This window comes from Coloeus monedula, assembly GCF_965178545.1.
Source record: "Coloeus monedula genome assembly, chromosome: 1".
Lineage (NCBI taxonomy): Eukaryota > Metazoa > Chordata > Aves > Passeriformes > Corvidae > Coloeus > Coloeus monedula.
In genome coordinates this window covers 19,711,799-19,738,943 of record NC_138781.1, presented here as the reverse complement: position 1 = coordinate 19,738,943, position 27,145 = coordinate 19,711,799, and the positions used below count along the sequence as shown (strand labels likewise).

Here is a 27,145-nt window from a genome sequence, read left to right as displayed (position 1 = left end):
TACAAATAGCTTTTGAAGATTGCAGTTAAATTAATCCATATTGTCTGGGAAAAATAGAGTGAGTATAATTTCCTTTAAATAGTTGTCCTTCCTTTAGCCTATATTTGCCATACAATGCATTCAGCTGGAAAATAATTTTATTCCAGAAGAGGGCTATTAAAAATATTTTTCCAAAGTGAAAAATCTTATAGCACACTGCATAAAAATAAAACTGGCAAGCATGTTTATCATAGTCAAATAATACTGGCAAGTATTCTGTGACTTTAATCTTATTAAAATGTATCTATTGCACTGCTTCCAGTGGAGATAAAATTACTTTAAAATCTGTGTAACAGTTCAAAACCCCTTTAATTTAGATTTAATTAAATGTGTATTATCTTCAGCCAGAGCTCTACACTTCTCTTCCATGTTCATGTTAAAGAAATGTGACATGTTAAGTGTTCCGCCTCAGGCATTCAAAGGTATAGGAACTGCAGGATTAAAATTCACCTGAGCAAACAGCAGTGGGTGCAGTATGTGTGTGTGCTATGGAATGATTCTAACTGAGCAGTCATTTGTTCCACCGTTCCTCATGTGATGAAACACATCGAAGTTGCTACTCACTTTTCTCAGCAGCTGTTTGATATTTCATTTAACGTTGTCTCTGTGAGTGGCACTGGATCTGCATTACTGCATTTTATGTAAACACTACAGTGTTACAGGTTCCAAACTCTCAAAGCTCCAGAGGGGTGCACTGATCTGCCTGTGTCTTTCTCTGCTCCAGGTGCTGGTGAGATCTGAGGGGTAACGTGGTCAGAATGAAGGCTGCTGGCAGTCTAAGTAGCATGTTAAAATCACCCATAAGGAACTATGTGGTGCTTCACTGAAGCTGCTTTGATACCTGAATTATTACAAATTTGGTTCACTGTTGCTGCAGGTTAAAGCCTCAAGCAGATTTGGAGGTTACCATGCCCCACCTCTCAAGCCCAGTAATGTTGCATTCCCCATATGAGTTGGCTGAAAAGGTATTTCTGAGGTGGTTTTGTACCCATCTATCATAGTGCCTGGTACAGCCACGACTTTCTCTGGAATCCTAGAGTCTGAGCAACTTTTTGCCAGCATTAAACCACGATCCTTCAGGTTGCAAAAGTTCCTTTTAGTACCACAGAGTGCTCATCTCTCTCCTCTCCTGGGGAGGGCAGCAGTAAATTTTGATTAATGAAGATCTTAACAAGGCTACTGTAGAGCCTCAGCTGCAAATTAAAAGAGGGTCCTTTGAAGTACCCTTGCATTCCAATGAGGGGAGCTTCCCTCGTGCTGCGGAGTGCAGCATTCCTGTTTGTACAGGGAGCTGGAATGGTCCCCTCTTTGTGCCAACCTTGCTAAAGCGGTGCCATTATTCATGTGGGGCTGGACCTAACCCTCGGCTTCATTACGTATCCATGGGAAATAAATGGCTAAGGAGTATGACTGCAGCAGCACAATAGCTGATTTTCCAAGATGTAAGGCAATATGTGTAATATCAATGCTCAAAAAAGACTGAGCCTTTAGTGTTGTTTTGCATAGACTTTCATGAAAAAGTCTCAGTATTCAGCAAAGGCATCACTGACGGCATTCAAAATATGCTGCTTTAGGGCCCCTTGAAAATGTTTATCCTTCCCTACCTTTGTCTGAAGCACATCTGCTGTAGTTCAAATCCAAACGCAGTGCATTTGCCAGAGTTCAGATTAGATCTTTAATTAAGCTTTCATCCCCACTAGCACAGACAACAATGTCAAGTCTGTGGACCCCATGAGAAAATATAGCTTATTCCATTGGCTCCTGTGGTCTGCAACATTGTTAGCATGCTTAAAAGTGGCTGGGCTGTGCTGAGAGTGAATATTGTACCCTAAAGGAACTAATTTCAGGTTTAAATTTGTTTGAAACATTATTTAAGCCAATTAAAATGTGTCCTTTAGGGATCTTGGCTGAGCTCTCTGTTGTTTGATCTCCAGGGTGCTCTGTGTTGCAGCTCCTCATCTCTCCCCAGTCCATGCAGAGAGTGGATGGGCAATTTGTGAAGGTGATGGTTAATAGTTTGTAGTGTTTTGAGGCTGGAGATCTTAAGGTTTTTGCTTGAAGAGAGCAGATAAAAAATGCTTCCAGCAGGTCTGCACAGTAATGCTCTCAGAGAAACAACATCTGAACTCCCTTTGAGGGGCTCCGTAGTCACTTCCTTGGGTTTAGGGGCTTGCAGGCACCATGACAGGGTAGTCTTAGTAGTCTTAGCTGCCCAAATAGCCTTCTTTCCTTCTCCCTCTCTCCTTGTCTTTGGTATCAGTCATGATAGTTTTACGAGAGGGAAGAGCCAGGAGCATTTAGCAATTCTGTTTTGTCTTTGCCCACACAGACACTGGTTGTCACAGCCTGTTACAACACCCTCCTCATTATCCACAGAGACTGAACTGATAGCAAAGCAGTTTAGATTGTTCTGATCTGTGAATAAGCTTTATGTGTCTCATGAAGCATATAGTTACCTCTCTGACGTACCTATTTGCCATTGGAGAATGACATATTTCTCATACTTTAAAAATTTTTGTTTATAGGAACATTCATTTACTTCAGTGGATCACATCAGATGAACACAAAGATAGCCATGTGTTATCTGGAAAGCCCTTTCCTTGTCAAGCTGTCCCCTGGGCTCACCTGCTGCCAGGTAACCGCTTGATATTAACATTAAATATGTACATCAAATATGTAAATACGTACAGCAACTATTCACTACAAGAAAACATTCACAGCTGTACTTCTATTTGTCCTTTTGGCCCCTAAATAAAATTAATAGATACTGTACAGTTTTATAAATTTTTTTCCTCTTTCCTGAGGCATTTTTGTTTCCTATTCTATAACTTTTCAAAGCTTATGCCATATTGGGGAGAAGTTGTGTAGTTATTATATGGTTTTTTTCTGATACTGTATAATCTCCTTCTGATTTAAAAAGCAGAGAAAGAAAAGGAAAAGACAGAGAAAGCTTGCGAAAATAATTTTTTTTTTCAGTGGAAAAAAGAGGCTTTAGAGAAACAAAATAAAATCTAGACTGGTTGCTTAATTTTTCAGACTCAGTGTAGAACAGAAACTGTTAATTCCACTTAAGAAAACTTTTTTCAAAAATAAAAATGTCAGAAAAGAAGGAACTGCACTTAGAAGGCCCAAGAAGTAGTGGAATTTTATTCCACAGGATCTAGGATTCTTAGGTTATATCTCATCTAAGGGACCAGAAACAAGTGCTAGCTTAGCTAAATCTGTTTTACTTGAAACTGTAGCTCACTTGGACTGCACGCATCAGTGAGTTACCACATCTCAGCTGAATAGCTACAACTTACAGCTGAGGACTGGAAGCCTCTGAAACAATTCAAGAACAGTGCCTTGCTGTCATTTAAGGTACTCTCACAGTTCTTAATCTTCATGTGACTTCTTAGTGTTATAGAACATTAGAAATAAAATAGATGCAGGATAAACTCGAGCAGAATGCTGCCACAGGGAACTCAGAAGGCCTGAACCATCCCATCGAAGGCCTGGGACACCCAACAGCCTTTGTAATCACAGTGCATTTGTTTAGACAGTTTCATCTCTCTTTTGTTGACTTTGATGCTGAGTCGGTAAGTACCTTTCAGATTCAGATTAGTTTATCTTAGAAACCCTTAAGACAAACTGGGCAGCACTGATATGTGAATCAATGAATTATTCTGGTAAGATCTATTGCAGAGTTTGGTCTGCATTCAAAATAAACATGAATGCAGTGGGGATGAACTATTTTTCTCTACTTCAAAGTCAGAAAAGAAACCTTTTTTGTCGTAAGTATGCATGTATTGAATGAATTTAAAATTCTCAGATTCAACAAAAGCTAGAGCAAGTTCTTACCTAGCTGTACATGTCTGTCAGGAGAGTGTTTTTGAAGATTGGAAGCCTGGCTTTCTGCCACATTTTCCCTGCAGACTTTTATTCTGGGAAGGAGCAAGGAGTAGCAGTTGCTCATTAAGATGTGTTATGTTCTCTGCCTATAAATGTGAGATGATGCCCTCTGTTGGATGTCCCACTGAGAGGATAAAAGGATCCACATAAATAGATCTATGTTCATTATTAGCTTTACAAGTTCTTTAGCTCCAGTTGTTAAAAAAAAAAAAATTGAGTTGAAGGATAACAAATATATATTGTGCCTTTGTGGTTAATTGAAGTTTAGAAGTAACTTCTTTCTGCAGCTTCTTTTAGCTGGGTCTTTTTGTAGATGTAAGCTAAGAAACATCTTCATTAAGCTCAAGGTTTTGGAGTTGTGGAAGCAAATTTCTAGTCCCAGCTCTCTGTTTACAACTCTTTAATGAACACAGTAGTCATTGTATAGTAGAACATGTAGACATAGAGAAGGGGACTAACACTATTTCTTACTTAATGAAAGCATAAATTTGTTTGAAAAGCTGTTTGATAGACAAAAGCCATCTAAATTGTTTAGAGTAAAGTTCTTCAAACAGCTCATTTTGGAAAGTGTTTGTATAGTGCTGCTTTCTATTTCTTAAGTTTTTTGCTGGGGGAATGAAAGTTGCATGAAAGTATTTCAATTTATTAATAAACAAGATTATTTTATATAAGACATGATTTTCATAAGTGGAGGTAAAAAGAAACATTGAGAGACTGAGTCTACCAGACATGAAGCCAAAAGATATTAAAAAGTAGCACTGTCTTTTAACAGGAATATTTCTGAATGACTGATCCAGCTCTCGTTTTACCTTCATGAAGACTCAAATATTATCAATATCAAGGCTTTTGCAGGGAACTAAAGATACTGCAGTTGAAGAAATTTTAGTCTTTCACTATGTAGACAAGCAGAAAGGACTCAGGGGAAAAGAAAAAAAATTAGTCTTTGAAAATCTTATTTCTTCCCCTCAGTTATCAGCTGAATTTTTGCCTGGGTATTATTAAAAAAAAAAAAATATATATATATATATAGATATATATATCTCTATATCTATATATATCAGACTTACTCTGTGTTGCAGGGGAGTGTACTGTGATTCCCACTCTTTTCTGATCTTTTCTGCCCCACAAGCAGCCTCATCCACCTACAGTTATTGTTTTTTCATCCCATATATTGGTCAATCTTCTTGTTTCAGGAGATGAATAGATTATTTTAAAAATCTGTCTTCAGATCATATTCATTTATGTTGATTGTGGAAATAAAAGATCATAAGGTTTCTTTCATATGAGAACCTCAATGATTGCACTTCTGAAATTAACACACCTATGAAACTGTCATATATTCAGCATTTGTAAAGAAAAATAATATTTGCGAAGTTTTGTAATGCTTACTAAGATAAAGAAGTTAGGGGAAGTTGTATCATTCAGTCTGCATAAGTTGATAGATACAAGCTCAAAGTAAATTGTAAAAGTAAGCTTTACTTTTAAATATGGTTTTGTCTTTAGGCATGATACTGCTCCTCAACTTGCTGTAATTTCAAACATCCCCATCTTTTATGCCAAGCCTGTGTTTAGACCTGTCATGTCATTCTTTGCTATAATGTACATATATTACTTGGTACTGAATTTCTTGCAGATTGATTATATCATTTTTTAAATCTTTTCATTAAAAACTCTTTCAACAGGTAAGATTTTGGTACTGGTTATCTCAGGATTCCCAGCTTTCTGTCTTTAGGAGAACTGCATTAAATGGAAGTTTGGAAAAATTACGTGACATTTCAGGATTGCCTGAGATGAATTGGACAAAAGTGAATATACCTGTGGAAAGTGCAGCTGAGGAATTGCCTTTTCAGGTAATTAGAAATCACATTTACATTGCTTTCAAAAAGATATTTTACTTTGGCCTTTAGAATTAATTTACTTTTAATGATGAAATATATAAATAGAGAATCTCTATTCTTTAATGCTCATATGAAAAAAGAAGTCCAGATATGGGACAGCCATAGCCCTTCACAGATGCAGTCACTTCAGCACAGAAGGCCACTGGGTTGGGCGGGCAGGAAGGACTTGCCCTTGGTGAAGTCATGCTGGCTGTCTCAAGTCACCCCCCTGTCCTCCACGTGCTTTAGCATAACTTGTAGGAGGATCTGTTCCATGATCTTCCCAGGCACAGAGGTGAGGCTGACAGTGCAGGAACTTCAATTTGCAATCTGTCCCTACATTTACTGTACCACATTGCTAACTTCAGCAGGTATAGTATACATGGACACAATTAACAGTGTTGTAAATCATATTTGGTAACCATGAATAGCTAATTTAAAAAGATATGTAATTTTTATCTGTTCCAGCAGGAAGATGATTCATGCAACAGTGATGACTTTTACCAGTTTGATTGAAGCAAGGTCATCTCGGTTGCATAACTTTCCCTAGGTAAATGCAGTTACAGCTTTGACAGTTGAGGAGCAGATTTCTGACCTGATCAAATCTCAGTTGTAGTTTCTCCTGGCTGATGTTCAGAGTTGGTTGTAGGCACAATTTAGTTCCTGTGCAGATGTCATAAATTAAAAAGGAATATAAAAATGTGTGTGTGTGTGTATTTGTGTCTTTTTATCATGTCATCTTTAAAGAATTACTTATTTTTCTGTCTTTACAGATTGTTTTGCAAGGTACTATTCTAACAACACATGCTGCTGTTGCTATTGATGATATCGGTATATCAGAGGAATGTGTAGTTGTGAACAGATCACTTCCAGGAATCAGCCAGGAAAGTGAAGGCAAGTTTCATGGTTTTCAATACATTTTCCCCAATTTCTGCTACATATGTCTGTGATTTGACTAACAACTTGAAGATACCTTTAACAAAGTAGAGGATAATCTGAGAAAAAAGTCCATATGCTGTAATCTGTCATCTCCCTGTAAGTGTTCCATGCTGTGTTGGTTGGGTCTTTGACTCTGCCTATGACAGGCTAGATGATCTTTAAGGCTCTTCCCAATCCAAACCATTCTGTGGTTCTATAATAAAGGTTTTCATCCTTGTGTTATACACTAGCTGTTATGGGAAGTTTGCACTAATTCTGCAAAGTGAGTTCTCGTGGGAATTTCCTGATACTACTTACTATGTAGTACCTGCTCACATTCACATTTGGAGGCAGAGGCAGAAGCAAAGCATCCTGTATTTTCCACTAAAGAGCAAATTCTGCTGCTTTACTTTTAGGGCAAGAGGCTTGTCCCATCATTACTGCTAAATATCTGACATATAAGGAATGCCCACCAAACTTGTCCTTGTACTCACACTCTGTAGTTTTGAAGTGCCAATGGATGGAAATATAAACCAACCAAACCTTCTGTCAGACTGCTGGTTCTGGTCCTCTTGATGCTACCAAGTGCTTTTCAAAAATGGCATGGGCACATATGCAGTCAGGGGTAATGTTGATAAGTTATAGCCATCAGGTATCTGGATTTAATCCTGAAAAATTTAAAGGCATAATAGAGAACTTAAGTGTTGTGTTTTTAAGGCTTTTATGATCCCTATATACAGCTGGGTTGAAGTATTTAGAGAAACATTAATTTGCTTTCATTATTTTCCCTACAACTGCCTCATTTACCCATTAATCACAAAGATATTGTTCTTAGAATGAAGGTTTTTTTAAAAAAATTCCTGTCTGGATGGAAATATGAGTATTTATAAAATTTAGTTTAAACGAAAGAAATGAAAAGCTGCACATCATTCCTCTCACTTACTTTCCAGGAATCTACTGGAGAAAAACCAGCAGACCCTGGCTTTTTGTTGCCACATTAATTGAAATTTGGGATGTTCTCTAATGTGTAGGTTGTGGTGCAAGGTAGTAGTGGTGCAGCACCCAGCCTGGGCTTCTTGCAGCTTTCATTGTGACCTGAGCACAGAGATAGCACGGCTACAGCAGGAAGGTTTGGTGAAAAACCTGCTTCTGGCTCCAGGGGAAAGAGCAGGGAGCCGTACCAGCCTCTCATCTCTGAACAGGAGCCCGGCTCTGTAACCCTAAGGTGTATTGGATAACTTTTCACAAAAAAATTTGAATATTGCGGAGGGTAAGATATAGTTTAAGACCGTCAGACATTGAGGTCAGATGTGTTTCTTACCAACTGTGGTATAATCTAGCACACTGCATAGGTGGTGCTCTCTTCCTTATGCTGAACAGGTTGCTATATTAAAAGAAGATAAAAAGCACTTCTTATAATTTTATATATTTGTGGTTTTACTTACATGTCCTTTTCTGATTTTTAAGGGGAAACAGAATCTGCAGATGCTAATGCTTCATCTTTTTACTGCCCAGCGGGATCTTTTTCATGTGGTGATGGGCAGTGTATTTCATCTGACAAATTTTGTGATTTTAAGCCTGACTGCCCAAATAACCATGATGAAACCAAATGCCGTAAGTGAAAACTTCAAAATCTGTGTTGTTAAACTCCTGTGACTGGGTTTCTTTGTCCTATTTGCAATGCTTTCATGACTTCATAAATCTTGCAATTTAATTAAAAGTAAAAGCTCTTGAGAAACAGTTACTTCATTTTGATTCAGTTCCGTGATTTTTTCCCCTCTTATTTTCTGTAGCAACTACTTCCCTCTTAGCAATAAAACCAGAAAAGAAGATTTTGATTAATTATTTAGTAGAAGCTGCTGCTTAAAATATAGTATTTTATTTTGTAATTCTAATGCACTGGTCCCAGACTTGCATTCAAATTTTATATCTTATATACTTACTTTTGATGTGAAGATGCCAGAGCTGTACCACAGCTGTACCACAAGCCTGGTCACAGCTGTAATTTAAGCTGAGTCAGAATTTTCTGCTTGGTTGTGCTGTGATTGCTGTCAGGGCTACATGCCCGGACTTTCTCTGCATGGAAGCAAACACGTGGGAAAGTAGAGGGAAGTGGAGCATCTCAGAATCCCTCTCCACTGTACAGTCAGCAGGGAGCTCGGAACTGTTTCAGGGTTTCTAATATGTAGCTTCAAAAGTCTTTTTGATTGATTCAGTTTCCTGCTTTGCATAAGAAATCACAGTTATACTTTGCACTTTTGAAAATGAGTCTCTTGCTTTGAACTATCAACTTTGCTGTACAACTTGTGATGCATTTTCAAAAGGAGTTGCCATGAGCAATATTTAATGCAAGTTTTCTTTTTAAAAATAGGACATTATGCTTTCTAGCACATTCAACACACATGACAGAAATATTGTAGACAAGATCCTCAAATTATTTTTACTGCCCTGTTATGCATCAAAAAATGTAAACTTCTTCAGAGATGCTAATACAGTCCAAATTCACTGTTTATATTTTATGGTTTTTATTTGGAGATTGAGAGTTGTTGCTCAGGTAAACAAAAATCTATTTGACTATTAGCAGGTAAAAGAAATATTTACAGCTTCAATTAAATTTCTCTACTGTTTCAGTATTGCATTTTTCTCAGCTAGAGCATTGGTATTGAGGGTTATAAGTGTTTAGAAGGACTGGTATCCAAAATATACAGAACTTTGAGGTATAAAACTGCATTTTCTTATATTAGATAACAGTTTGCCTTGCTAAAATCAGAAATAACTATTAAATGTTCACTAAGCAGAATATCCTTCCTCTTGTGGGCCAGAGTAAAGAAAATTCTGATATTACTGTATCACAGTTGAGGTTGGAAGGGATATCTGAAGATCACTAAGTGGTTAAAAACTACTCTGCTCAAAGCAGGGCCACGGGAGCAGAATGCCCAGAGCTTGACAGAGTTAGGTTCTGAATATCTATGAGGATGGAGACTACCCAGCCAGTCAGGACACCCTGTTCCAGTGTTTGATCACCCTTACAGAAAAAAAGTGCCTGTTGCCCCTTCTCATTTCACTGGACACTACTGAGAAGAGTTTTTACTTCTTTACTCCCTCCCTGCCGATGTTACTCATATTAAAACTCTTGTAACACTCCAGCATTTTTTGAATTTACTTTATGTTTTTTCTACTTTACTTATGCTTACACACCTTATCAGTATTGGGTTATGATAGATTGGATTGTTCTCCCATTACCCTTTTTAAATTCAGGTACTGGGTATTTGTTCTCTGACAAAATAATAACACTTCCAAATCAATAGTTTAATTAAATATGTTCTAAGTAGATTTAACTGCCTGCAACTTTCACTGCACTGTGATAATGAACTGGTAGCTTTTAATCAAGAAAATTAAGATCTGCTGGTTTTTGTGGCTATTTGTATTTCCTTTTAACTATTCAGCCTGTGTTTCCATTTCAACATTACACATTTGGGTGAAGAAAAACGTCCAGCAAGGTATTTCACCAGTCCTAGACTGGCCTTAATTAGAATTTGCCTATCTGGCAACTGATTTTCTCTTTCTTTTTCCTCTAATTATATGACTGAAGAAACCTTTATTATATCCAAGTCTCATTTGTCAAGACAATACATTAACAATGCCATGCTAAAGGTTAAACTTTGGAACCATTATATTTATGGTGATCTTTGCTCTAAGTATATTGCTGACTTATAAATCATTGTTACTGCTGAGCTGGCTCAATGTGTGCTAGCACTACAGCTTGTAATGTGGGAAGCAGAATGCAGGTACACAAAGGGCCCTGCAAGAAGTTTGGCAAGTTGGCTGTTTCCAAGCAATAAACTTGCCTTTCAACACGTTAGTCTCATGGTCTACAGCACTAGAATAGCTCTTAAAATTATTTTCAAATAGTATTTCATCATCTTCATGCTTATGTAGTGCACCATTACTTTCTATATTTTCTTTGCATATTCCTGCACTTGGATGCAAGCATTTCATATTTCTCAGACACTTTTCCTTATTTCCAAACTTGGCTAAGCATAGATTTTTGATCACTTCACCTTTTCCAGCTACATAGTTTCTTTCATCAATATTAACATTTTTTTCCACAGTGTTCCATCTAATAGTGATTTTATGCACCTTAACCTTGTTAATGCTTTTCTCTTTGTATGAGAACCAGGCAGGGATACTACATGAGCTTAAAATGTCTTTTGAAACATGTTTCATTTAAATCTTATAACCTTAAATTCCAGTAAGATGATTTACTTAAGTGCTCAGGTCCACTAAGTCCACCAAATAAGCAAGGTCTCCATCCAATTTTCTTATCTCTCAATATCAATCCTTGAGACATCTCTTGATTTTCACTTCCACTCAAAGGAGTACCTTTTTTTCTGTCAGGCCTGAAAGAATTCAGTTGAAGATTAACACTTCTGGGACTGCCAAAATGTTTTCTTTCTTGAGTGTTGCTACCGTTGACTATTGTATCACAGATGAAAAATTTACTATGGTCATAAAGCTTTTATACTTCCATGCATTAAAGCAGAAGAGAGAAGTGACAGCCTTTTTCAAACTGCAGATTCATAGCAGTGACCTAACATACCTATCACATAGTGTGCTTGTGCTCTGGAAGATGAATGTGCAGCATGAGTTCTATGGTCTACATCCTATGCATTTGCTGGAGTCTAAATGTTCACTTTTGCACCCTAAGAATTATGTTGATGGAATAGGAATAAGATCAGGTTGGAAAGCAATCTGGTAACAAATGTGTTCTTGATATTCTGTCTGACCTTTATTAATTTCTCCCTTATGATCTGTCTTTTGTGTCTGTTAATTTTTTTTTTGCTGTCTACATATTGTGTGAATTATCAGGAATAATTATATGGGTTTCTATATAAAATAAACACAAAATAATTTACATTTATATAAAATAATTTACATTTATATAAAATACAGCATATTTTCACAGGTTTATCCATGGTCACATGCTTTGAGGTGCTCCAACATGACCTCGTGCACAGTCACTGATGTTTCGAGGTATACCCGTTGCAGCACTGAATTACCCACAGCCATAGATACTTTGAGGTGTACTTTCTCCAGCACAGACTTACCCTTCAGAGTTACACCTGCTGCCACACAGACATAACCATGGCCACAGGTGCTTCAAGATGTACCTGCTCTGGCACGGGCTTATTCTCGACCACAGACACTCCGGGGTATCCCAATCTCACGTGGCCTCATCCACAGGTCACAGTCCCTTTGACTCGAGTCCACACTGGAGTTCCAGCCTGTTCCTCCCAGTACAGCAGCAGCAATGACCCAGCCATCTGCTAGCAGGCACATCACCTGTGTTGTTATCAAAATACTCCCAGGCACAGTAGAGTAAGGTGACAAGCAGTGCAGCAAGCAGTGAAAGCAAGAGGCAGCCACTAATGAGCACTAGGCTCTAATAAATAGTCAGGAAAGCAGGCCCCATGGCAAGCACAGGAGTGTGCCAATTAATATCTAGAAATCAATAAAAGCTGTAAATTTGATCCAACACATTCCAGTCAAACTTGTCATTGTCTCAAACCCTTTGAGCCACATGTGCCAGAAAGGACTGCCGTGGCTGAACCTCAGCTGGCAGCTCAGCCCCACATAGCTGCTCACTTACTCTCCTGGTGGGATGGGGGAGAGAATCAGATGAGTAAAAGTGAGAAAACTCATGGGTTGAGATGAAGACAGTTTAACAGGGAAAGCAAAAGCCACGCACACAAGCAAAGCAAAACAAGGAATTCATTCACCGCTCCCTATGGGCAGGCAGGTGTTCAGCCATCCCTGGGGGAACTGGGCCCCATTACACATTATGGTGACTTGGGATGGTCAACACCACCACTTGGAACATCCCCCACTAGTCTGTTGCTGAGCATGACACCATATGATGTAGTCTATCCCTTTGTTCAGTTGGGGTCAGCTGTCCTGCCTGTGTCTCTTCCCAACTTTTTGTGTATTCCCAACCTCCTTGCTGGTGAGGCAATGGGAGGAGCAGGAAAGGCCTTGTCTCTATATAAACACTGCTCAGCAATAATTAAAATATCCCTAAATCCAGCAGAAATCCAAAATACAGCCCTTTAGCAGCTACCATGAAGAAAATTAACTACACGTCAGCCCAAACCAGCACACATATACACACAGTATTGTTTTGTATTTATGTCTAAATGAAAGATGCATTTAATAGTTATTATTTCTATGGTGTACAATTTAGGGCAGCACAAGCATGTTAAGGCTAGCCTTAAATTAGGTAATTCATAAACTGGACGTAATCTATATGTTTGTACAGAGTTTTATGTACCTTAATTTGAGTTAGAAGGCAAGCAAAGAGAAGGATGCTCATGTTCGTTCTTAAAAACTACTTTTGTAGCATAATTGTTTAAAGACAAATATTATTTGATCTCTAATGGCTACCTTCATATAAGTAATAAAAAATCTCCTCAGTGTTATGAGAAATATTCCCCATATTTTCCATTACTAATCTTGGCAAAACATAAAACTTCTGCTGTAGTTATATAGTAACTCTTTCTAAATCTCCTTTTTAGAGTCAAATCTTGCATACCAAAATGGCTGTCTCATATGCTTGCTACTCCATTTCAGCCAGACAAATCAGTAATTTTTAAAGGTGAGACCAGAAACAACAGCCAGATCAGAAAGATGGGCTTAAGTCCAAGGAGTAAAAATATTACCAGCTTGTAAATTGAAGATACCTAATACTGGAAGTGCCTAGATAACTGCATAAGAATCAGTTTATGGAAGTTAAATGGGGAAGGGAGGGGACTAAAATCCCATCTGCAGAGAAAGGACAACATCTTTGACAGTGGAGGAGAAATGGCTGCAAAAGCTGCATTGCTTGAGCTTGCGGGTGTAGGAGAGAAGTAACCATGGCACTGGAGGGAACCAGGGCAGGAGGGACCCAGGCTGCTCTGGGGGAAAGACTGAGACCAGCTGATTAAAGTGCCTCTGATACAGTGCCAGGAGAGAAACAATAATGGAAGATTAAATGCCTCGGAAGAGAGAATAAAAAAAGGAGAGAATGGGAATGAGGAACACGGACGTGGAGCAGTGATGTTTTGGGAGGGGTTGGTATAAAATGTGGCCATGAAGTGACAAAGAACTGAGACTGCTTGAGAGGACCTGGAGCACGGAGCTGTTTGGGGAAATGAGATAAGAGAGTGAGGATTTCCAGTTTTCCAGTGATTCTAGGACTGAGATAAGGGGTCACAGAAGAGCAGTTGTGTAGTAGGTAAAGCAGGAAGTAAGCTGTGGAACAGAAGAGCATTGAGGAAAGGCCGAGGGCATTTTTCTGACAGAGACCACACACACTTTCAGAATTTCTATAGAACCCAGAAGTCTTAAGTCTAACTTGTCTACTTCTTTCAGCAAATACCTATGTAGTATTTTTTGGCCAAAACCTATGTCTCATTGCATAGTTACTCTTATTTGGTTTCCAGCAAATTATTCAGTGTGATGACAAATATTGAATGAGCTTCAGTGGCAGAGAAAAGAGGGTGAATAACAAGAAGACCTGAATAGGGACTATGGGATCTTATTTTTGTATAATTCAATTAAAAAAAAAAAAAATCAGTAAAAAAAAAAAAAATCAGCTTCCCCTTCAGTTTTATAGAATATTTTTAGAATTTTATTTTCCTCCTGTGAAAGTCTCAGTCTTTGTAAGTCCTGCAGCTGAGTTAGGAGACACGTAGTACCATTGTTGTTAAAAATGTTGGTGCACAGTGAAATCACTAGAATTATTTATAACAAAACCCCTTTACTCTGCATATTTTGCTTTCCTTACATGCAAAGCTATTTCTCATTCACAAGTGATATACACCTCTCTGTCATGTATAAGTCAAGTCTGTCTAATACTAAAAAAAGCCCACATGACTGAAATCACTAAGAGGTCTGTTGCAATTTCATGGCTATTGAAATGGATTTCCCAACAGAATTTAGCAAAACAAAATGTTCTGGAGTGCTTTGTTCCTCTAGCTATCTGTAGAGCAGACTACTATACCTACTTGTTTTAAACCTTTAAGTGTGGATTTTTTTGTTTTGGTTATTTTGTTGGGGTTTTTTTGGCAGGAGGAGGTGGTAGTGGTGGTTATTTTTTTCAAAATTGTAGCAGTTAATATTTGGAGATTAAAAGTGAGGGAAGGGGAAACTCTGCCTTGGATTTTGTAAAGATCAAACTTGTTTGATCTTCAAGAAGTGACTTGCTTTTTGTCTTTTGTTTGTTTGTTTGTTTTTTCCAGTTAGCATTACTTCTTGCTGATGAACTTTTGCTTTAATTTTTTAACTGGCCTCTATTCAGTCACTGTAAAAATTAGGCCAATGCATCCACAAAGTACGGTGTTATTTGAGTGAGTGTATATAATGAAATTAGTAAATAGTAGCTGGGATAGAAAACATAAAAATGGGAAGGAAGATTTGTGTTTCAGTGTGTTTGTATTATAAAGAGGGTTAAAATCATTTAAGATGACTGTGTGTAGAGTTAAACTGGTTCCTAGAACTGATGATAATTTTATTTTTGCCATCTAGCAATAAGTTCCTAAATTTATCTTTAAATTGTGGATTAAAAACTAGTGTAATGTTTATTGACATATTGGACCCTTTAGAAATAGTTTTTAAGTAAAAGAAAATATTATAAGCCAGTAATAATGATGATATCTCTTCACCTGGATTTTTTAATTTATGGTGCATTCTGTATAAATTTACACAAGCTGAAAGACAAGGAGATATTTTGGGGGTTGTAGAGATTTATGAACTTCCATTCTTGAAGAAATGTTAGTATCTTAAACACTTGTTTATAAAATACTGTTTTGAGCAGGACTGTTTATTAAATTCCTATTAGGTGTCACTCCGCTAACAGATAAACTGCACATCTGACTTGTGGAGGCGTTTGAATAAAGCTCCTCAAAACAGAAAAGGCAAAAGCACTTTGCTTAAGGACCCAAAATCAGGAAGAAATCTAAGGTTTTGTGACAACAAGTCAGCTCAGAGAAAACTGAATCTGTTGAAGATGTAAAGGCAGCTTTCTCAAAGCATCAACAAAGCCAACCACTCTCAAATGCTATGCTCACAGTATCACTGATTCCTTCTTGATTAATGAGGGAGCTTGTTAAAAAAGATGCTAAAAGGGGCAGCAAGGAAAAATGTATCCAAACAGGTGGCATGGATACCACTAGAAGTTAAAAAGCATCAAACAAATGGTTGAAGTATTTTCTAAATGAAAAATAGAGAAAAGATGACGAATTTTGGTAGGTTAAATGTAAAAACACAGTAAGGATGACAAAAGAATTTTAAGAAACACTAGCAATAAATTAATCAGCATGTGAAGAGAAGACAGCCTGGCAGAGCCCATAGGCTCATGTGATGATTAGAGTATAAAGACAGCATATGAGAAAATAAAAGAAATAGGACAAAAGCAAAAACAAAAGTCTTAGGAGATAAGGCAGATTAGTTTGTATGAGTTCACTGTGAGAGAAAGCACAAAAGCACCCAAGCAAGAGCCTTTTTTTCTGAATAATCTGTCTGAAATGGAAGTGCCAGTCGAAGAAGTTATGAGACAAGACAATTAGAAAATTGAAGTGTTATCAAGCATCAAGATCCAAGTGTGTTTCACCCAGGCTCTACCAGTTTGTTCTATTCTTCCATTCTTGTATTTTCCCTAGGTGTTAAATAGTTGGTTTGAGATTTAGTTGAAGGTTTCAGGGTTATTTTATTTTAGTGTACTCATCCATGCTTAAGCTAAATGGTCTGGTGCATCCTTTCTTTTGTGTTTTGTCTGTTACAAGTTACAGATGCAAGAAGTCTGGGCTCAGACTTAACAGTTTTATCTTGTTTATTTGCCTCATTTGGTGTAACCATCTGTGTCCAAGGTCTGTCATATTCTTTGTTGCTGTTCTCCGGGGAATATGTGATGGTTTCTTCTATCGAGTAAAAAGCAAATCAAAAATAGCTCTCCATATTCCTTTTTCAGTATGTTCTCTCTGGAGATTTTCACTCATTTCTCTCATGCCTAGGACCTTGAATATTTGCAGATATATTTTGTCTTCATTTTATTCTATCAAAACATTCTGTCAAAAAACTCCTTCCTTCTGTTTTTCAGTCACATTTGATTTGCATCACTTTATCATTGGCATTTCTGACCCACATACACCATATGTAGAGCAAACTTATATTTTCTTTGATCTCTTAAACATTATTTGTTCTTCCACATTTGTAGAATGTTTTTTGTTTTAAGCTAACTGTGGATTTTTAAGTGCTTTGCTTAATAATTCACAAAACCTTCTCTTTTTAGAAGCTATAGCTATCAATATAACTAACATGCCTCATTAGTAATTTTTCATTCTTTCTAAAAAGTTACGCATAACTTAGTGTAACATAGTTTCTAAAGAGAAAAACAAAACAAAATCAAGGACAACAAATTAAAAAACCTCCCATAATTTCCATAAATAAACACTGATGTAATCTTATTCCCCATGAGACTTCATATGATTCTGATATGTGCATATTCTACATACCATTTTATGACCATAGCATAATATGACCACTGAAAGCTGTGATAAGAATTATAAAATAATGGCAGAATTCTGACCATCATACCCGAATATTTGCTTTATTTATTCTAGGTATATGACTAATAAATTATTACTTAAAATCTTTAAATAATTCTCTTAATGTTTTCCATTTAGTTATATTTACAGGAATAAAAATATGATTTTGTGATTTAATGAAGATTTTTTATAAAATGCAGGAGAGGAAAACCTGATATAAAGAAGAAATTCTTTACTGTGGAAGTGGTGAGCCACTGGAACAAGTTGACCAGAAAAGCTGTGAATAGCCCATCCCTGGAAGTGTTCAAGGGCAGGTTGGATGGGACTCTGAGCAGCCAGGTCTAGTGGGAGCTGTCCCTGCCCATGGCAGCAGGGTTGGAACTAGAAGATCTTTAAGATCCCTTCCAACCCAGATCATTCCATGATTCTATGTTTCTTCATTGTAACATAATCAGTATTATTCAGTTTACATTCATTCATAAATGACACCCTTCCACTCCTTTATTTTTCCTTTATTTTCTAAAATATTGCTGCTCTTTCAATTGAAGAATTGAAGAATGTAGCTGAATGCAGCTTTTCAGATCTTTTTCACTTCAGTAGTTTGTGTTTCAGGGTTTACAAATATCACAGTATCTCACTAATGCCTGATATTTAACTTTATTCCAATTATGAACAGAAGAAGGATTTTTTTATCATTAGCATACTTGCTGGCATTTAGGAAAAATTTCTGTCTCCAACAAAAAAAAGATCTTGCAGAAGGTTTGTTGCTGCTTTGCATGCCCAATGTTCTTGCTCTGTACCAGGAGGACTGTGAGGTCTTTTGTCAGCACCTCCTTGCCTGCTTTGAGTGCTTTGGCAGAAGCAGCCTAAGACAGAAGGAGTTGTTTCACTGAATGCAGTGCACATAGCGATGGCTTGGTTGTTCCTCTGTGGCTGCTCTTTTACTCAGCTGTTCCTAAGCAAATACCTCATGTCTGGTATGAAGCCACTCTGCTTCTCCATGCCCCTTTCCTGGACTTATTTCTAGAATATTGGTGACATATTAGAAACATTTTATTTGCTCTTCATACTGCAAAGCTCGTTTAGTAATGTTTGGTATAGAAATGAAATGTCTCATTCTTTATTCCAGCTGCTGTATGTGACTTTGAAAGAGAGAGCTGTGGCTGGATTGAAACTGTAAATGCAGATGAATTTGACTGGGTAAGAAGTTCCAGCAGTGCTCTTCCACCTGCATTTCAGAAGCAAGCCCCTCCATGGGATCACACCTATAACAAACCTGAAGGTAAGACAAGCCAGGCCTAGAAACAGAGAAGTGAAATAGATAAACCATCTCTTAAAACAGATTTTAAGTGGAGGCCATGAATGCTTTAAAAACCTTTAGAAACCCTTTATTTCTTCAGCCTAAAAAGTTGTTTTCTGTTTTAACAGGTCATTTTATGTTCATTCTGAAGAACAGCAGCAGCATTTCACAAATAGCTCGGCTACGAAGCCCAAAGTTCAGGCAAACTGGATCAAATTGCACACTGTCCTTTTGGTAAGGAATAATTTACATTTAAAATTCCCGGATCATCTCACATTGTTTCTCTTGGACTGAAATTGAAGTTATAGTCTGAAATAGATACACCTTTCTCTGAAGAATTTATTTTATTTTATTCTGTCAGCATAGAGTCTTCATTGTGAACAATATGCAGGTATAACATGAAGCACTTGGAGAATAAAACAGAAATATGACATGACTTTGTTTTCAGGCTATGAGCAAAATTACAGTAAATGATGGTGCCTGCATATGTGTGGGCAACTACCACAGTCTTTTTCCTAACAATTCTTTAGTTAAGTAAATTTAAATATGTGGATTTTTTTTCGAGGAAAAGAAAGCATTGAAAAATCTAGTAGGTCCTTGAGTCACTTACAGTATCCAAAAGTAGATGTCATCATTTTTAATTAAAAGTCCCAGTGTGATAACTGGTTCTTTGCTTTCCTATATACACAGAAAAAAACCCGAAAACAAAACAAATATAAAACCAAACCAAAACAAAACAAAAAAAAACAAACAAAAATCCCCCAAAAACACACACAACAAAAAATCAACCATCAAATCATCAACCAAACAAACCATCAAACAAACATTTTCAGTAATTGTCTTCTCAGTGTTTGTGCAAACTTGTCAAAGATGGACAAAAAAAATATAACTGTGATAATTTGTTTACTATGGCCAAATTGGTGCTACTGTTTAATTAAAGATTTGGCCTGACCTTGGTGTTATTAAGTGCAGTTTGTCTCAGTGAGGTCAAATACATCTGCCATAGGAAGTGGAATTGTCTTTTTATCTGAGATTCATGACTTGAAGTTGGACATTACAAGTTGTTGGTTGTATATCTGCTTCTGCTTCCAGTTTTGTTGTACAATTGCCAACCTAAGTATTTAATAGCTTTAAATGTTGGAGAAGGCAACATGTTAACAATAACTAACATAGATAGAAGGCATGCTTATGCATTCGGTGAGTGTTCTGGTTTTCCTTCTTGAAACTTTACAATTATGTACTGAATTACATTTATAAAAAGACATTACACGCCTGAGTGAGCAGTGTTGCTTAATATGAAAGGAAATGTGTCTCTTCAGTTATGAGTTTCAATTTAATGAAGTATACTTCTTCTCTCAAAATTTTCAATTCTTGAAACGAGGCCTAGACTGATAGCAGTCTATCCTACCATCATTCAGAAAATGGATGGAATTACAGGCACTGTGGACTTCCTATGTATCACAGAGATAGAACAGAAAAGGTACTGGTCATTGTAACTGATGTCCATTTTCATCACTTGTCCCCTTAACATTCTTATTTTTATCATTTTAGGTATTACAATTATGGACAGTCAGTTGGGGCAGCAGAGCTGCAATTGATTGTGGATGGGCTGAAACAGCCTACTGTCCTTTGGAGGACGTATTACAATGAGGGAAATCAATGGTTGAAGGCAGTCATTCAGCTTGGACGCCTTCCACATCCTTTCCAATTTTCACTTGATAAAATCAGTCTGGGTTTTTATGAGGGTGTCTCAGCCATTGATGATATTAGATTTGAAAACTGTGCTCTCCCGCCTCCAGCATTAAATTGTGAAAGTCCAAATCACTTCTGGTGCAGAGACACAAAAGCGTGTATTGACAATTTATTGGTCTGTGATCTTGTGGATGACTGTGGGGATGGATCGGATGAAGACAGCTGTAGTAAGTACTTTCCACTATTGCTTACTTATGCCACACAAAAATTGACTTTCCAATTCATCCCTGGACAGAAAGAGTGCAGAATTGCTACAGCCAGTAATGATTCCACTGAATACAGTTAGTGATGAAACAGAATGATAATTTTAAACTTAAATGCATATGATGAGCTACAACTGAGGCTAAATGGAATTCAATCTCCTTTATCCAAAACAATTCTATTTCTTTAACTTGTGTAAAACACGACCATTCATTACAAGTTTATTTTAAAAGAGAGGATTTAAAGTCTGACAGTTGTTTTGGATCAACATGATATCTTTGATTTTACTGACAGAAGTACAGCAAAAGGTGTACTGATGAACTGAGAGGAGTGTATGTCCTGCCTCTTCTTAGTACCTATACTCTACCTATCAAATAATATGTTAAAATATCTATGCCAAAGATAGGAGTCATGTTGGACATATTTGTCCACCTCAAAGAAAGAACTTGAAAGTACTGAGGAAAGCTATGAATCATTCAAATTTTTGACATTCACCTTGAGTGCTGAAGGGTGCTGTTGATGGTTTTTCCCCTGAAGCGTGCATTCATCAATTTTAAGAACTCAAGAACATTAATATAAAATAAAATTAACTAGCATTTGCTTTATCACTTCGTGAGGTAACTAAATTATGCAAATCACAATCAGTTTGAGAAACAGGGGGCACCTTACATGCTTGAGGTGATATCTATCTACAGTAATATTTGCTGAATATCAACTGCTCTAAATTTAAAAGAAAGTGAAGGCTTTCCATCTTGTCTTAGTTTTTCTGCTTGTGGAATGTCTATCTTCTTTATAACCCATTTTGAGGTCTACAATAAGATTTGAGATGAAGTTTTAAACATCATTAAATGCAACAGCTCAATTTAAAAAAATTGTTATAATGTCAGTTACTGCTTATGAAAAGCAGATGCAAAGTTGGAATGCAAGTTCACGACCTCTGACACATTTTATTGTTTAATATTAGAAGTAATCAATATATTTTGCCTTGGTGTCAAATTAAAAAAGCGCAGTTCTGTTATAAACTCTTTGATTTAGCCTTGATAAAGCTATCGTGTTAATATTATTGAGGATAATAAAGATCTAGACCACAACGTGTTTTTAGGACTACATCTCCCATGCAAAAATACATTGGATCACTTATCACACATACCTACAAGACAGTATGGTGTGGTTTATTTCATCTAATTAACCTCTGTTGATCTGTTCACTTTCAGTTAAAGAACTTTACAGTCTTTAATTTTAATAGTACATAAAAATTAATAACATGGATAATTTTTTCACAGTTCTGTTTATTCAGTAAATTGAGTACAATTTGACAGATATATATTGAAAGATAATATTGAAAATAATTTTTTTATGTACAGACAAGTGTACATATATCCTTCAGAGGGGAATGTCTTCAAGGAGAAGTAGATATGCATTTTTTCTATACATTAGAAATAAATTTTTGTAAGGATAAAAAAAATATATTAAATCACTATCCCCTTTTGATACTGTTTTTTTTTTATTTTTGACGGTCTGTTCTGTTTACATTTCAGACCCTGACCTACAGTGTAACTTTGAGAATGGGCTGTGCAATTGGGAGCAGGATGTAGAGGATGACTTTGACTGGATCAGAATCCAGGGTCCAACCCCCACAGTTAATACAGGCCCATTAAAGGATCACACGACAGGCACAGCCAGAGGACACTACCTTTACCTGGAATCCTCTGAGCCACACCAATTCCAAGATAAAGCAGTTTTGCTTAGTCCTCTTCTCAACCCTTCTGGCAATGGAACCTGTGTTTTCCGCTTTCATTATCATATGTTTGGAAAAGAAGTTTATAAGCTGTCAGTCTTCCAAAGAACTGTGAGTAATACTAAGGGATGGCTGTTGTGGTACAAGTTTGGAAATCAAGAAAACAGATGGATCAGACAGACACTCTTCATCAGAAGTTCTAAGCCATTTCAGGTATGATCCTTCTAGGTTGTGAAGTGCTTATTTGCTGCATCGTAAAACACTGAGAGTATATAAATGACCACACAATCTCAAAGCTATTTGTAACTGTCTGATCTAACTATTGTCCAATCAAACAATTTTAAATTGTTGGGTTTTTTGAGGAAATATGTGAAATATTTTTGTTCCTGTTGTTACATTAACTTTTCCCCCTAAACTGCTTAATTTTAATGTTTTGAATATGTGTTATTTAAAATAGATACTGGTTTTATTTTTCAAGGATTTGGTGAAAAAATCTTATCCAAATCTACTGCAAAACAGCTTGACTCATTAATGTAAAGACTGTTCAAAAGAATATCCTCTGCTCTGCCTTACTTTTCAAGAGTTACAAATTAACCTTTAATTATGTAATGCCAGTAAATACATCAATTCAAAATATTTGGCTGCGGGCTTAGACTAAGAGTCAAAAATCATTTGGAGAAAGATATGATTATAATAAGTTACAGCTATAAATATTGACATATTTTCTCATCTTTTAAATATTGTATCTATTATTTATCTTTCACTGTGTGTGATCTGTTTGTTCCAGTGGGATATTCTGCTGGGTTATTAGAGGAGACATTAGTTCACTTGATTGTCAACTGGTCATAAAATTAACACCCCCCTCTCCCTCCCACCATATTATAAAAAGAAACATCTTCCACCTTCCTTTTAAATCTGATATAGTGCAATATTTTCTTTAGATTGTTCATGTTTATTTCCCAAAGCACTATTTTTAAGTACAGAGAAGTTTTCTCCTCTTTGGAGGAAAAGGCATTAATATTACTGTGGATGCAAAGAGGCACCTGGAAGGAGAGTGTTCGTTTTCTGTCAAGATATTTTGTAGAAATATGAAGGCATATAAACATAATGCTATCGAAGCCTCCTTCCCCCCCTTCCCTTAGCTTCCCTTCCCCTTCCCCTTCCCCTTCCCCTTCCCCTTCCCCTTCCCCTTCCCCTTCCCCTTCCCCTTCCCCTTCCCCTTCCCCTCCCCTCCCCTCCCCTCCCCTCCCCTCCCCTTCTATGTTTAGTGGTTTATCTAAAGAGCTATAAACCTACATATCCTGTATTTGACCCCCTGAGAGTTAGGAAGGTCTATTCAGTAACTGAGATGTTTTTCACATGTTAATGTTGTAGGGTTCTCTGTTGTACTTGTCCAGTTCTGTGCAGAGAATTTCAAAGATCTTATATTATTTTGACGTAGTTTTGTTTCTCATAGTCATTTTTGAGGGGCATGAGGTGTAAGTTTGATTGTTCTGAAGAAAGAGATCAAGGACTGATGTTCATTATTGTATATTGTGTATGTTATAATGGAGCTTGCCTTGTCACAACCTACAACACTTCCACACTCAGAAGTTTTGAAGAGAGCAAGTCGTGTTCTGTTTCTACTAAGCTGCCAAGTGCTGATCTCTTTGTCAGTCAGACCTTAATTTTGATTTTTTTCTCCTCTAAATGTATGAGATAATCATACATCTGAGATATCTCTTCTTCCTCTTCCCTCCCTATGTAAGTAGGTAATTTGTTTACCACATTCCAAGAAATAATCACTATAAATAGGAAATCCCTCAAATTCACATTTTCAGTTTATTTGCTAAGCATGGGAAGCCAACTTTGGGAGTATATAAACAATTGTGCCTATACACCAACTCCTAGGAAAAGGAGGAATTTTCAGCCAAAAGTTCAAAGCAGCAAAGAAAGGCATTTGAGAACCTCTTGAAAGACAGATTCAATTTTGAAAGTTTAGAACTCTATAGGTATGAAACTGTAGGGCCTTTAAGTGAATGCTCTGGCAGAAACCCAAAGGCAACAGCAGACTCCCTTGGCTCACACCAGCTCCCAATAAGCCTCAGAATCTTAATTTTGTCTGGACAGCTTTGTTCTAGCTTCCATTAAACCATGGTGACATTTGCTGCTGTTCCATCAGATGTTTTACACCAGAGTGTTAAATATGACATCAGTGAGAACAATGGAAGTAGCTGGATGAGGAAAAGGTAAATTAAGAGATAAATTATTTAATTGAAAGGAATGCAGTTTTCTGAGACAAAATTAAGCACCTCTGTCAAATACTACTATGGACAAGTAGTAAAAATGGTCCCAAATACACATGCTTATAAAAATTTTGCAGCTTTATTGATCTCGTTTCTCTTCCTCTGCAAAGGATATTATTGGCAAGAAATTATAAATTTCTTTTAGTTGGAAAAATTCAAGTTAAAAATAAATTTCTTATAAACTATTCCTTTTAATTATATGAGATACTTGTTTCAACATGAGAAAACCCCACTGTTGAGTGTCCTTGTCTCTTTACTTGATCTGCATTTATTTTCATCCTGAGAAGTTTACCTACATGTTTTTAGATAAACACTTGAAAAGGTAGTAAAATAAGATTCTCTCTGTGGTAACCTAGTCATATTGATGATGAATAGTGTTTGCTTTTATCTTCCTTGGAATAATCGCATCTAAAATAGTTTCTTCTCAGAACAAAGTGCAAAGATTCTATTTCAACATTTCAGAAAAATTTTGCTCTCTTAGCTTGCTCTATTCATTCAGATTTCTGATGATCCAGAAAAGGAAATGATGATATGTAAAAAATGGCAAAATTCTGTATCTCAATCCTTTTGGACACTGTAGTCTCCTTTTCATCATGCTATAAATCACATACCTTCCATGTCTGTCTTAAGAGACTTAGGGCAACTTTACTCTATTGCAAAACACATTGTTAAAAAAGAATCATTATCTTTACCCTTGATACAGTTATTCACTTTTTGCTAATCTGCAAACTATATGTTTATCTCTGTAAACAAAGATTGTTATAGATTTTGATACTTCAAAATCTAAGTTATACATAAGGGAGTCTATCATCCTTTTGTGATGAGTTTATAAAGATAAGTTTTGCTTTTTCTTCATTGGCTCTTATGAAATTTAAAAGTGCAAGTACACTGTTTAAGTACATGGTTAATTATTAATGCTATATTTGGTATCATTACTAAAAGTTTTAGTATTCTGAGTATCATATATAAAATCTTCCTTGTTCCTTCAAATATAAAAGTTTTTCCACTTAAGTGTGAAAGATAAGGACCAAAATCAGGAGAAGATAAATAATGCAAAATAATGTTGCAATTAAGTAGATATAAAATGCATTTGATATTTCCCTATTTTACAAGTAGTTAAGAAAAATAAACAAAAAAATTTCACTATAATAATTTTAATCCTTTTATCAGTTAGGTATTAGCTTAGAAAGGAATAGAATATTGATTGAAAATTAGAATGATACATTTGCTATGAATCTAGAAAAGCACTACAACACAAATATAAAACAACCTTATTTTTCCAACTGCTATTTTTATTATCTGTTGTGCTATCTTTTTCTACTATACAGGTACTTCTTGTATTATGTTTTTTAGCATGACTTTGACGTATCAGTTTGGTGTCAAATCCATATGTAGTGCACATACATCATTTACATCCAGGCTGTTGCTGTTCATCTTGTCAAGAGAGATAGGAAGGGCTAAAAACCATACATAAAATACTAAGCGGGTTAGGTTACAATCACATAGGCTGTTCTGCTTTTTCACCCTCTACTCTTTTCATTCCTCAGTGAGATGAGATAGCAATTGTTCTTTGGGGATTCTGATGATCTTCTATGTAATAAGCGAAACAGCATCACAAAAATGACTCTTATTTCTGCAATTCTTGCTGTTTCTTGCAATTACTTTTCTGAGAAAAGAGTGGGTTGATCAACAACCTCCCCCCAACAGCCATTTCTGTAATGAAAGACTCAGAATTCTAGTGGTAAATGGACTTTTTGGTGTAATTCCATTTTACAAACTATTGTTATAGTGAGTTGGGGTTCTGTTTCAAACAAAAAGAGACCAGTGTGGCAATTTGTGCGGTCTCAGAATGTAATGTCTTTCTTTTGTGCATTTCTACTGGTGATAATTGTATTTCATACATGAATAATATGAGAAGACTTACAGTAAACTAAATGCCCTTTTTACCAATTTGGGACAAGATAATGACTTACTAGTCTTCTTTGTTTGCTATAATATCCTTCAAGTAAGAAAATTTAATTTTTTTTTTCTACATAGCAAGCATCAGAACTATGGAAATTGCAAGTTTTAGATCTTGTATCCCATTTCACAGCCCCTCAGAGAGAAATTTTCAGTGGGGCTTGTAACATCAATTCTTTTGTAGACAAACTTGTGTGAATTTTTCAATCATCTCTAATCATTAATTGATAAACATTGGGTTGACATTCTGGACTTTTACTGGTGTATTCCAGAACACGGAGCTTACCAAACTCAACCAAACTTCTTTACATGCAACTTCTCTGGAAGAGTGTGCATTTCTCTTCATTGTCCCAAGGAGAAGTATTATTTCCTAGTGTGGAAAGCACAGGAAGAAAGAAAACAAATCAATGTAGTTGTGTATTTACCCATATTTTTGTAACATTAAACTGGGGGAAAAAAGAAAAAAAGTGGAAATGTTTTGTTTGATGCTTTCTAGAACACTTGGGTAAACTGTGTTCCCTTTAGAAAAAGAGATGCTTGAGATTTAGCAGAGAAACATCTAATCAACAGTGCCACAAAGTAGCTTCCTAGAGAAAGATTTT

General features: G+C 36.4%; 1 protein-coding gene across 1 annotated transcript in view; it reads left to right on the top strand.

Moving 5' to 3' along the window:
- Positions 1-27,145, top strand: part of MALRD1 (MAM and LDL receptor class A domain containing 1) — a gene marked incomplete at both ends in the record, with an annotated part of 232,350 nt that overhangs the window by 34,313 nt on the left and 170,892 nt on the right. The window contains 7 exons of the mRNA XM_082296361.1: positions 2,565-2,674; positions 5,613-5,780; positions 6,581-6,701; positions 18,438-18,590; positions 18,737-18,842; positions 20,160-20,527; positions 22,100-22,512. Coding sequence (XP_082152487.1) covers positions 2,565-2,674; positions 5,613-5,780; positions 6,581-6,701; positions 18,438-18,590; positions 18,737-18,842; positions 20,160-20,527; positions 22,100-22,512 — 1,439 coding nt within the window. The remainder of the gene's footprint in view (positions 1-2,564; positions 2,675-5,612; positions 5,781-6,580; positions 6,702-18,437; positions 18,591-18,736; positions 18,843-20,159; positions 20,528-22,099; positions 22,513-27,145) is intronic.